The 12,808-nt window shown below is 56.6% G+C and overlaps 1 protein-coding gene across 3 annotated transcripts in view; it reads right to left on the bottom strand.

Annotated features, from left to right (window-relative positions):
• Adgrb1 (adhesion G protein-coupled receptor B1) overlaps positions 1-12,808 on the bottom strand; it is a 60,823-nt gene that overhangs the window by 9,538 nt on the left and 38,477 nt on the right. For 2 of the 3 annotated variants that reach the window (XM_059247109.1, XM_059247107.1), the window contains exons 18-23: positions 10,490-10,593; positions 8,714-8,816; positions 7,920-8,070; positions 7,049-7,118; positions 5,679-5,745; positions 3,892-3,977 (exon numbers count right to left, since the gene is read on the bottom strand). In XM_059247109.1, coding sequence (XP_059103092.1) covers positions 3,892-3,977; positions 5,679-5,745; positions 7,049-7,118; positions 7,920-8,070; positions 8,714-8,816; positions 10,490-10,593 — 581 coding nt within the window. The remainder of the gene's footprint in view (positions 1-3,891; positions 3,978-5,678; positions 5,746-7,048; positions 7,119-7,919; positions 8,071-8,713; positions 8,817-10,489; positions 10,594-12,808) is intronic. The other variant, XM_059247108.1, reaches the window with a different exon arrangement.

Consider the following 12,808-nt stretch of genomic DNA (forward strand, 5'->3'; position numbering starts at 1 on the left):
TTCTGACCCCAGGGAGCTTCCTGCCGCCAGCCACAGCTATCATCACTTGGTGAACATAGTAGCCACCCATAGCCAGGCACGCACTCAGGACTGGCTCTCCCAGATCTCTGTCAGCTCACCTTGCCCAGCTCAGGCCCAAACCAGCAATCATCCTGATGACCTACCTTTCCCTCAATGCCCTGAAGTGTGGGCTCCTAAACTGTACCTCATACAGCCTCCATTTCCAGTCAACTACATAATCTATCATCCCTTTCTTAGAGGGAACCCCATGTGAGGCACAAAGCCCTAACTCCTGGGTCCCTGCTGACCCCACCCACACTTTTGTTGGAGCTGAGGATGGTGTGGAGCCTCCCTACACAGTGCCAGCTACTGCACTCTCCTCTCCCATGGCTGCAGAAGCCAGAAGAATCCCCCATCCTACCCCCACTGTGAGCTCACCCCCCCCAACCCAGTCCCATCCCCATCCCTGAAAGTAGAACAGAACAATGGCAGGCTGGCCCTCTAGTACATGACTTCCTGCCACGGGCAGGGTCATTCTCAGCTCTAGACTTGTTTCCACCACAGCACTGAGCCCAGTAACACCTTCCCTCCCCTTCAAAGCAGACACTCTTTGAGCCAGGACCTCTGACACCTCATGTCACCGTTGTCTGGTGCAGGAACAGAGCCCCCCCTGGGCTGTTCCCATAAGGTCAGCCCTGTCATTTCTCTATCTCCTCCAGGCCACCAGTTTCCAAATCACTTCCCTAGGAGCCCAGAGGAAGAGGAGCCACAAGCTCCCTAGGGACTCAGATACCTCCGAGCACCAGAAGACCTCCAGTGAGGCCTGGGTGTCACCACCTCTAGCTGGTGCCTGACCTTCCGGATCCCAGGACTCAGTTGCTTAGCTCAGGCTGGACCCGAGTTCTTCTGCGCTCTACCCAGAAAGACTGCTGGTCCAAAAAGGTGGTCACTGGGGCTCACAGCAGTGTGGGCCCATCGTGGGGACAGGCTACTCTGCTTGGTTGGTTTCTATACCATGAACATCCTCTTACCCATCCAGCCAGATCTGGCCCTCATATCTGCCTAAGGCACCAAGAGTCCTGGGCTCCAGTGCCTGCTCTGAGAGTGAGCACAAGGACCTGAGAAGTGTTTGGGGTCTCTGCTATTGCTATGACCTGAAGGAGGCAGGGGCCTGGACAAGATGACCTTCTATGCTGAGCTCCACCCACCCAATCCAGCTATGTTGTCACAGCCAAGTCAGTGGATCAGCGTCCCTTGTTCTTTCTATCTTGTTCCCATGGTTGTATCTTCCTGTGCACCCACACAGACACACAACACATATATACCCACAGGGCATAACACATCTCAGTTATACATGTAGCTAAACACCTTTGTCCATGCCCAGTTATATTCTTACAGTTATACGCTTACAGGTACAACACACACACACACACACACACACACACACACACACACACACACACACCCCTACTCACCATTTACTTGCTTGCAAGTTCACACCCGCACACTTTTCTCCCCCATGTCCGCACACATACCAGTCACTCTTACGCATGGGCACTCCCATGAATAGCAGCACACTGTCCACACGCCCAGCTACTCTCACACATGGGAACCCCTCTATGCACACCTGCACACTGCAAGCACACCCACTCCCGCACGTAGGCACCGCTCCCATGCACACTAGCACATATCTACTGTGTACATATCCAGCTACTCTTATACATGAGCAACGTGTACGTGTACACGCACAGGTTCATTACTTGCCCCCCCCCGCCCCACGCTAAACACTCATATATACACACTCACATGACTCCATCACCTATCCACTTGTCTTGTGGAGGTGGGGCTGAGGCCAGGCTCTGGGCCAGCATTGTTGGGGGGGGGGCGACTCAGGGACCAGCAGGAAGCAGTGCAGGCCCACTCCAACTGTCCTTGGAGTCAGTCCCATTCTACTACCTTAGCTGACCCACTCCTTGCCTCCCAAGTGTCTTATATGCTGCACAGCAAGCCGGCCTTGAGTCGGGAGAGACGAGCTTGCAGGCAGAGGGCAGGGCTGCCTTGGACATCCAGAGGGGACGGCAGAAATGAAAGAAATGAAAGAAAAACATAAAACAAACAAAAGTGACTCAGGAGAGAGCAGAGCCCATACAGGGCCGCTCCAAGGTGGCAGCAAGGCACTAACATGGCGTTACTGGTGGCGTCGGAGGTGGCTTCGGCAGCAGAGAGGACTCCGCACTCGGCACACGTGAGGGTACGCCCGAGGCGGGGCGCGGGCAGCTGACTGCAAGTGAAATCAAAGGCTGAAACAAAAGCAAACAGGTCCCCTCGAAACCGCGAGGCGAGGAGCAGAGATGGTAGCCTGAGGCTCTCAGTCATCTAAGGGACCCAAGCCTAGGGCAGGGAGTGAGATGGGCAGGGCTCGGGCTGCCAGCATCTGCTGACTGACAGCATGCCTCTGACTCTAAGTGTCGAGAGCGGCAAGATCTGAAGGAGGCCCTGATATCCTTCCTCTTCCCGCATAGGCAGGCCAGAGGTTAGCTCATGGGCTGGGTCACGGGAGAAGAGTCCACCTGCAGGCCTCACAAGGAGAGCAGAAGTAGGGTGAGTTGTATGGCAACCCTGTCCATGCGTGCGAGTGCATGCGTGTGAGGGAGGTGTGTGCATGCACACGCAGCAGGTGTGTGTGCGTGCGTGCATGCGTGTGTGTGTGTGTGTGTGTGTGTGTGTGTGTGTGTGTGTGTGTGTGGTGGAGGAAGGAGGGAGGTGTGTGCATGTACACAGCAGGTGGGTGCCTTCCCATCCAGGCATTGGCCCAGGACACCCACAACTGGGGTCTGATTCCCGCTCCCCCAGCTTTCCCCATTCCCTAAACCTCTGTCTACTTGGATATGAGGGGATATAGACTTGGCAGCTTCCCTGTGGCTATTCTAAGAGCAAATCAAGCAGGCCAGTGATGGAGCATGCAACACCTCCAAGGACCTCCACACCTACAACTCCAGCCACAGCTCAACCCACGCACGTGCGTGGAGCTCGGACTCTGATGTGGGCCCACTTTACTGGGGTAGACAGCAAGGCTGAGGCTAGAAGCTCAGGCCCAAGCTCTCCGCCACAGAGCACCCAGCACAGTGACAGAACTCTCTTAGCCCATTCAAGGGCTCTAACCAGGGCCAGAGCCCACCAGACACCCAGAGAAGTCACTGGGCAGAGAAGGAGGAACCAGAAAAAAAGAGAGACAGTGAGACAGAGAAAGACACCGAGCAAGACAGGCACAGAGGGGAAGGGCAGGGGTAGGACCCCCACAAAGACACCAGTACACCAGCTGCGGGATGTAGAAGGCGGGGCAGGGAGGAGAACTCTGGGCAGGGCAAGGCTACCACCCCAATCTCCTGTGGCCCTGTATGTCCCTAAGCTGAGGCAGCAGTGACCCCCATGTCGCCCCTCACTCCCAGGACGACTCACAGAGCAGGTGCCTGAGCGGTGTGGGAGGAGCACTGTCCACCTGTCCCTAGCTGTCCTCCAGTGATGAAGGCACCAGGCAGGCAAGGCCTCTTATGGGGTCCGGGGGACAGGGAGAACACTCCCAGCCTTGGGCCTGGGGTGCCCTCCCACTAGCCTGAGCCCAGCAAGGGGGCTGTCTTTGAGAAATGAGCTTGGAAATGTTTCTGGAGACGCTACAGGGTCCCCCCACCTTGTTACAGGTCAGATAAAGAAACTGAGGCACAGAGCAAGACCAAGACTGACTGGCTAGAAAAGGCCTCTGTATTCTGTGCTCCAGTTTCCCAGCCTGCTCTACGACACCTGAATTGTCAGACTGGATTTGGGACTTAATGGTGGGTGGGCTCTGGGTCTTTCCAGCCAAGAAGGGCAAGGTGCCAGGGCCACAGGGCCTACCCTGCCCGCTCCTTCAGCTTCTTGTCCGTGATGCCGTCCTTGGACACGAGCTTGTTGAACACCAGGATCCCGATCACCATGTTCACCTGCCGGGCAGAGGCAGGAGTGGGCCAGAGCCCATAGGTGCCCAGATCAGCAATGGCCATGCCCAGAATGTCCACAGTCCTCCAAGGGCTACTTATGTGCCCCCACAATTCAGACCCCAGTGCTGGCCAGGTGGATCCATCCAGAGCCCTGTCCTCAATGTACCCCACACCACCAACACCCCTCCCCTGGCCCCTGATGATGGTGAGCTCCTAGCCCAGGGCCAAGGATGGCTTCACCGGCTGATCCTGGGCACCCCTTGTTCCTGATCTCCAAGACCACTGACCCTCAACCCCACTAACAATTTCCACTGGGTGCGTCCTGAGGGCTTCTTAGGGCCTCAGGTGCATCTCTAAGCTGCTAACCAAATTACTACACAAGGTAAGAATCACTCCTAAGTCCACTGTCAGAGGCTCCATGCCCTGGGGACCCTGGCACCTTGCCTCTCTTTGGCTGTCTCTGCCAGGATGTGGGACAAGGGACAAGGCGCCTTGCTCAAATCTTACTTCTTATCCCCACTTCAAGAGAATCCCTGAGGGTCCCTAGGTAATTCCTTTTTTTGTAGAAAGGCTGCCAGGACCCGAAGGCCTTGGCCTGGCCCTAAGGGGCAAAGGTCAAGGTGGGGAGACACTCTGGACTCTTGTGCCAGGGATCATGCCCAGAGGCCCAGGGGCTGACAGCTTCCACGGCTCTGCACAGTCAGGATTCCAAACACAGGGCCCTGTCTCCTGGTGTAGCCCTGCTTCCTAGCTTGCTGACCACACAACAGCTGGACTGCAGGTGTCCTCCTAGGCCAGGCCACCCTTCTGCAAGAGGCTCTGCTTGGCTGTCACAGGAAGAGTGGCCAGGGCACAGGATCCTGTGATTCATGTGGATAAGTAGGGGTAGGAGCTTTTTTCTCAGCAGCCCTCACGCAGGCCCTGGAGCCTGTTCTTTAAATGACACCTGGTCTAGCTGGCCGGCAGCTACCTTCCGAGGCACTGCCAGGGATGCCCACCTGGCCTTCCGTTTGGGTGCCTCTGAGGAATAAGGAGCAGGGTTCTGGTAACCATCCAGCTGTCTCTACCCACCTACACACTCTCCCCAGACCCGCTACTCGCACTCGGCAGGGTTAGTTACTCCTGTGACACCTGTCTGCTAGACTGACTTGAGCCAAGCTCCCTAACCATCCCTCCTCGACAGAGGGTGAGACCGGGAGACAAGGACTAGAGAGAGAGCATCTACTCCCATGCTGAGCCAGGCCGTTCCTGGCCCTGGGCCAGTCTCCAGCTGTAGTTTTGGACTCTCCTCCAAATGGGCATGTCGACCGAAAGGGCCAGGAAAAAGCGAGGTCTCTCTGATACCAGGAAACAAGCAGCCCTAGCTCTTGGCACTCTGGGTGCCGACAGCTGTGGACATGCACGACCTGGGCCACGTCTGCTCAACCCTTGCAGCTACAGCTGTCCATCTGTCCATCTGTCCCCACCTCCCTGTTACTCACCAAACCTGCAAGGGCCTCCTGGCAGATGCATCATAATCAATGCCCGTTAGCCAGGCAAGCAAGCTATGGTCATGGAGATAAGAGGATGACAGTGTACCACACTGAGCGACTGGAGTGGGGTGAATGGAGCTGGTGACCAGACCCCCACAGGCCAGCCAAGGGGCCACATAAAGACCCAGGGGTCCAGCCTGGGAGACAGGGGAGGGGGGGGTTGGGTCAGTACCAGCACAACTGCAGCAGCTGGTCCCACGAAGGCATACAGAAGTCCCCCCTCCAGGGAGAGCCAGCAGCTGGGGAAGAGACAAGCTGTCAGTATTCAGCCCCATGCCCACTAGGCAACCAGTGTGTCCGGAAGAAGTACATGAACTGGGTGGCCGTGAAAGAAACAGGGAAACCTGCACACGGTTTTTTGGTTTGGATCCCCAGGAGTCCCCATGCAGCCATTGTTACCTCCACTTACAAATGGAGGCATGGCCCAGTACAGGGAATAGGGCACGCCTTCTCAGAAGCCCTGGGGCTCTGCCCTCTGTGGGTGGGGCGCTTTCTGGCTCTTTCTCAGAGTCTCTAGCAGACCCTCCTTGACATGAGGTTCCTGGCCTAAGTCAATGGTCCTATGCTCATTTGCCTAGCTCTCCACAGCCCATACCACCCATCAGCCCCTAGGAACCATCCATGGTACCCCTAGGAGATCAAACCAATAAGTCAGTGGTTCTCAACTTCCCTAATGCCCTTTAGTACAGCTCCTTATGCTGTGGTGACTCCAACCATAAAATTATTTTCATTGCTACTTCGTAACTGTCATTCTGCTACTGTTATGAATCAAAATGTAAGTTTCTGATATGCAGGATATCTAATATGCAACCACTGTGGGGGTCATGACCCACAGGTTGAGAACCACTGCCATAGAGGCTCCTTGGCATGCCTCAGGCTTGTCCCCACCTCTGGCCTGGGCGTTCTAGCCAATGATGCTCACTCAATACATTCCTTTTCATTCTTCAGAATCTCCAGTCTGTGTCTCCAACATGGCTCAGATAGAGGGACTCCAGAGCCCTACCACCTACCTTCCTGGGGCTCCAGAGTAATTTAGGTTTGCTCTGACCCCCACACTCTGATGGTTTTAGCCACCATCCCCACCCAGATGCTGACTAGTGTGAGCTAGACAACCCCTCAGGTCTTTTTTCCCTCTTTCTAGTCCCCACCCTGAACCTGGGCAGGGGGCTGTCTCTGCCCATGGAACTTACACTGCTTTAGGTCAGCTGTTGGGCCCCAGGGCTTCATCTGTGAAACTGACTCACCCCTATAATGCCCACAGGAAGGGTGCACACGCTGCTATCCCCTGGAGGTCTCCTCAACACTTGCACACAGGGGAATGAGGACTCCAGAGGCTCATGGCCATCAAGATTAGACAGTGAGGAAGGGAGCAAGAGGCCCCAGGCATTCTTCTCATCTCCCCACCCACAGGACCTGATTGCCTAGGAGTGAGGGAGCTGCCTAAGGACCCACCCTCCTAAGCCCAGTTGATACAATGCCAGCAAGGTGGGGGCATCTCCCGGGTCTGCAGAAGGCCATTCCATCCCCGCCTGCCCAACTCACTAGTTCATGGTGCTGTACCCCTTGGCCTTGGTGAATCCCACGGAAATGGCCACCACCAGTGCAGGGAGCCCTGGAAGAGGACCAAAAGAAAGGGGGTCAGTCCTGCCATCCCCTGCCCACATGGGCCAAGGGACAAGCTGCATGAGGGAAGTCCCAAATGAGGGCACCACTACAGGGAAGGGGTGGACAGGGTACGGGTAGGATGATGAGAGCTGGGGGAATGCTGCAGGACTGCAGGTCAGAGGGTGAGCCGTGGCGTGTTACCACTCAATCTCACAGAAAGAGGGTATCGTTTTTAGAGCATGCGCCCCAAGTACTGTGAAAGATACAGTATAGTGTTATGTGTCATCTGCATGCTAAGGGGCCTGACTGGGCTGCATTTTCTGGCAATCTTATAAAGAATTGGAGGCCCCAAGGGAGAAGCCAGGGTGGCAAATGGAGACTCTGGGAGTGGTAGGAACAAGCAGAGAGCTAAGACAAGAATGTCAGGAACAGAGATAGCCCATCATCCTACTCGGGCTGCCCATCCCCTGAGGCTTTACTTACCCCAGCCCACTGCCCGCCCTCTACCCAGCTGCCTGCCCTCACTCCTGGCCACTAACCCCAGCCCACTGCCCGCCCTCTGCCCAGCTGCCTGCCCTCACTCCTGGCCACTAACCCCAGCCCACTGCCCACCCTCTGCCCAGCTGCCTGCCCTCACTCCTGGCCACTAACCCCAGCCTACCACCCGCCCTCTGCCCAGCTGCCTGCCCTCACTCCTGGCCACTAACCCCAGCCCACTGCCCACCCTCGCTCCCAGCTGCTGATCTATACCCCAACAAGCCCTAGCCACAGTCCACCCTCACTTCCCAACCCTAGCTGCCCTGCTCACCCCATCCCAGGCAGAGAAAGCGCTTGCGGACGAGCCGGCTCCGTAGGCGGCCAGTCACGGCCATGTAGGACTGCCAGGCCTCGGTGAGCACCCAGCAGAAGGAGGACAGGAAGAAGAAGTGCAGGAAGGCAGCCACCAGCGTGCACACAACCTGGGCAGGCAGGGGCCAAGGGGACTGGGCAGGTGCTCACTGGCTCTCACCCATCCCCTGTGTGCATGTGGCAACAGCTGGGAGAAACCCAGCATCCAGTGACTTTGAGACCAGCCAAGTTCCTAGGCAGGAAGCAACCTGGTCCCCCCACCCCTCCTGGAGATAGACCACTGAAGCCTAAAGGCCTGGGGTAGATGTTCATCCTCCAACCCCAGATGCCAGTAAACTGGGGTCAGAAGCCCACTGAGGAGCTCCTGTCAGGCCCATCCCTCAGCAGGGATGAAATTGAGGCCCGAGGGTCAGGGGGAGTCACACTCTCAGACCCACATCAAATCACAGGCGAGCCCACTGTGACTGAGTTTCTGCCACGGCACACAGCAGTGCCTGGGGCTGGGCCTTCTTTCTGTCTCCAACATACCAGGGTGGCCCATGAAGACCCCTCCCAAAGCCTAGCCTCTGGGTCACATGTGGCAGGACAGGGTGTGGAGATCACAGGGTGGGAGTGAGAAAGGGGTCCTAGGAAAGGCAAACAGGGTTCCCACACTGAGCTGCCCAGGTCACAGCTGGCCAGGGTTGGGAGGCGGGCACCTTCACCACACCTGAAAACACAAGGCTATGCAGGGCAGGGCAAGAGGCTGCCTACCTTGTTGCGGGTCTGGGTCTGCCCGATGAGGATGAGAGCATTAGAAGAGATGATGGACAGGCAGAAGTTGATGAGGATGACGGACCGCTCTGAGCGAATGTACCTGTGAGAGGGGTCAGGGCCTGAGGTCAGCACCTAACAGGGAATCAAGGTCATGTGGCCTGCCCAAGAAACAGTGTTCCACTTCCTCCCTGAAAATACTGCCTCTATCATTACCATCATCACCATCGCCACCATCACCATCCCCCATCACTACCACCACCATCACCACCACCACTACCACCAAGACTACCCCAATCATTACCACCAGTACTACCGACCACCAGTACCACTACTACCATAACCATCATCCACCACCAACATAACCTTCATCACCATCGATATTATCATCATCACCACCACGATCACCAGTATTACCATCACCACCATCCCCACCACTGTCATCACCAACACCACTATCACTGTGGCCATCACAACCCACAACCAGGGCTACCATCACTGCCATCCATCATCATCAATCATCAACACTATGAACCACCACCACCAGCCATTGGGAAAGGAGAGAGACCCACTCAGGTAGAGATCAGAGAGAGAGGGTCCTCAGTCAGGGGGCTTGACATGCTTGATGTAGGCAGAGCCCTTATTGTATCTGTCCACCCCACCCCCACCCCCCCGCCGCTCCCTAACTGGCCATCAGAACAGTCCCTGTCTGCAGCTCACAGGGCACAGTGATACCATCAGTGCTCACTAAGGAAGGGGCTTTGAACACCAAGTAAACCTCCTCTCCGGGTCAGAGTTGAGTCCAGCCTCTGAGCTCCAAGCTCGAGATGGTGTGGGATTCTGAAGGGCTGCTAAGAGGGAGTCCTGTGAGAAGCATTCTGGATGCTCCGTCTTCGGGAAGAACAAAGGGCAGCCGCCGCTAGAGGCTGCACAGGCTGCCCCTCTCCCACTAGTCACATCGATCTCTTGCTGCCTGACTGCAGGCAGTGACTGGCACATCAGTTTCGATTATCGGCTACCATCACACGGGGTAGAGAATTGGAACAGCCGGGCGCAGGGGCCAGCCATCACACGGGGAGCCCTAGGACAGCTCTGTGTACAATGACCTTGAATGTACCTCACTGCAAGCTGCCAGGTGGGGTTAGATGCTGGTGAGCAGGGAGAAGGCCACCCCACTGGCACACGCCCATGGTTACATATGCCTACTGGTGGGGGGCACTGCCCAGACACATCTGTGACCTGAATGGGCTCCTAATGGCTCAGCCATTAAGAGAATTCACACGATGCAATCCTCCTATACCCACACCTGCCTGGGATTCAACCCGGCTGTGCTACCCCATAGCCTACACAGGGGCAGATAGGGTCTGAGGTGGACATGAGGGTCCTTGATGATCCTTGCAGCCTTGGGAGCCCAGTGCAGGAAGTTATTTCTAACTCCAAGGAGTTTGCAGGTCCTGGTATGAGGGTGCACAGGGATAGTGAGTGGCCACAGGACTCCAAGTCACCAAAGGATGACTGCTCTATGTGTCCAGCTGGAGCCTAAGCTCAGAACTGGTGTCTGTCAGGAAGTGTAGTCAGGTGACAGCAGGGATGAGGACCTGTGTGTTCAACATGCCCCCCACCCCCATCTTCCTCTGTGACCCGAGGGACACAGCGATCGGAAACCTGGAACGGCAACACAGGCCGCATAGGGCGAAGCGGGCAGCATGGTCCAGGGTAGATGGTACGAGGGGGAAAGGGAGGGCTGGATCTCCAGGCTCTGGAGCAGGCACCCACCTCCATACAGACACGTAGATGATGACCAGCATGAGCAGGGTGAGGGAGGACACGCCACAGCCCACGATGAGCGTCACGGATGGCACGGTCGCCTTATCCATGTTCTGGGGAGCAGGGGAGACAAGGAGTGAGACAGGACCCGCGGCTGGCGAACAGAGGTCTGCCCAAGGCCCCCATGTAGCCCCAGGGTCTTGTGCCCTCCCACCCCTGTTCTTCTTTCTCTGCTGGGCTGTCCTTAAGAGCAGTTCTTGTCCCTTGCTGAGGACAAACCCTCCCCAGGGTAAGGACAGTCACAGGCCACGCCTGACAACAGCCCTCACCTCCTTCATGTCGCAGCCCTTCAATTCCAATCCCTCAATTCCCACCACATCACAGGTAGGGGGAGGGAGGCACAGACTCAGCCCTGCCCCCACAATTAGCTCTCAGGCTGTGGCTCTCTACACTGCCAGGGCCCCAGGATGGTGTCCACCCCCAGCTCCCACTATATCTGACTGGGCAGCCAGCCAACACCCCCAACTCCATGGCCACCCACCCCAACGTTCTTCCCACAACTCCATTTCTCACCGCTCGGCCAAAGCTCCTCTTTCTTTCTTCCCCTGGCTCTCGCAAGTACCTTGATTCACCTCCATATCTTGGATGTCCCCTCCCTGCTGGCCTCAATACCCCCCCCCCCCCCCGTCTGCTACAAAGGCCACTCAACGGGATGCCTCATTTCCACCTGAGAGTCTTTGCACCTGGGATTCCCTCTTCCCAAACTCACTTCCCACCAACACAAGACTGGGGCCTTGGCCATCCTGATCTTGTTCATCCCTGTGCAGGGGCAGGGCCCATAGACACCACCATGCTCTACCATACGCCCGGCACAACCCAGAGACAGCAGGCTGGCCCTGCCCACACAGGGCAACGTTCACACCATAAGCCATGCAGTGCCCCAGGCCATAGGTCATGGGGCACTAGCGGAAACTCTACACCGCCCCCAGTGCTTCCTGCCACCTTCCTTTCCCTCTTCCAGAATGAAAAGAGGCCTGAGGTGGCTTAACTAGGCCCTACCCACAGGGTGACATGGGCCACATGCTTGGCACATCCACAGACACCCACCTACCCGATAGCTAGACAGACACACATACCCCTGGCACAAGTAGGCAGACTTGTGCTGCCTACCCTGATTTGCCCTGGCCCTCACGCCAAGCCTGCTCTTGGTACATGCTATGTACATGTACATGCGCCTATGTACATGCCAAGCCTCCTCTGGAAAGAGGTTCAACTCCTGCTCTCATTACCCTAGGCCTCTGGGGCCTTGCAGGAGACCTGGGTGACCAGCCGTGTGACTCTGCGACCTCAAAAGTCTGTGGCCATAATTGGGAAGGGCGAGTGTGGACAGTGAACGGCTGGGCATCATCCTCCAGGCGCGAGCCCTCTTAGGATCACAGTCCTTTCGCACTTGGCTTTACCAAAGGAGAACCTGGGTCCAAACTGAGAGGAGGCCAGGTGACAGGGACAGGTGGGGGAAGTGGCCAGCAAGTATTCCAGGGCTCTGGGAAGGTCACGGCCAACGGAGCAAGTGGCTCACACCCATGCCATGACTGACTCCACTTTTCGACCTCTATGGCCATCTGCCTTGTCTGCCCTCATTAGGTCTGGCAGCTGCCAGACACCCCTAGCCCGTTTGCTCCTCCCAACTGGCTCAGGGTCATTCATGACAGACTCAGCTCTGCACGTCACAGGGGTGCGGGGGGGCAGCAGCAATCTCTGAAGCAGAGATTTGTCTGTCAAGAGACATGCCAGGTCTTATTAGGAGGGTCAGACTGGAGACCCCAAGGACAAGAAACAGGCCCCAAATCCTAGAGAGGAGGCAAGACCAAGCTGGCCCACTGTAGGAGATCAGCTCCAGCGCCAAGCTCAGCTAGCCCCAGGGCCTTTGCACAGGCTGTTCCCATCACCCATCACTGTCCCTCTAACCTTCATGTGACTGGCTCTTCTTTTAGCTAAGAAGTCACCATCTAGAAACCCTCAGAACATTCCATCTGAACCAGCCTCGGGTTCTCTGCCTATGACTTTGCCTTGAGCACTCTGGATAAGGGTTGCCCACCTCACCAATGGCCTGCCTGGGTTGCACTTTCCATAGTTGCTGCCAATTTGCACCCCATAAATTCCCTGCTCCAAGTCTCCAGGTGGTATATGCATCTCCCAAAGAGTGGCTTCTATCCTGCCGCACTGGCTTCCTCCTGCTCTGTTCCACTGTTATCTGCAGCCCCTAAGTACGCACAAACTAACCCCACCTCAGACACTCAGATCTGAACTCTGACGCACATCCTCCCA

This window comes from Peromyscus eremicus, chromosome 20 (genome assembly GCF_949786415.1).
Source record: "Peromyscus eremicus chromosome 20, PerEre_H2_v1, whole genome shotgun sequence".
Lineage (NCBI taxonomy): Eukaryota > Metazoa > Chordata > Mammalia > Rodentia > Cricetidae > Peromyscus > Peromyscus eremicus.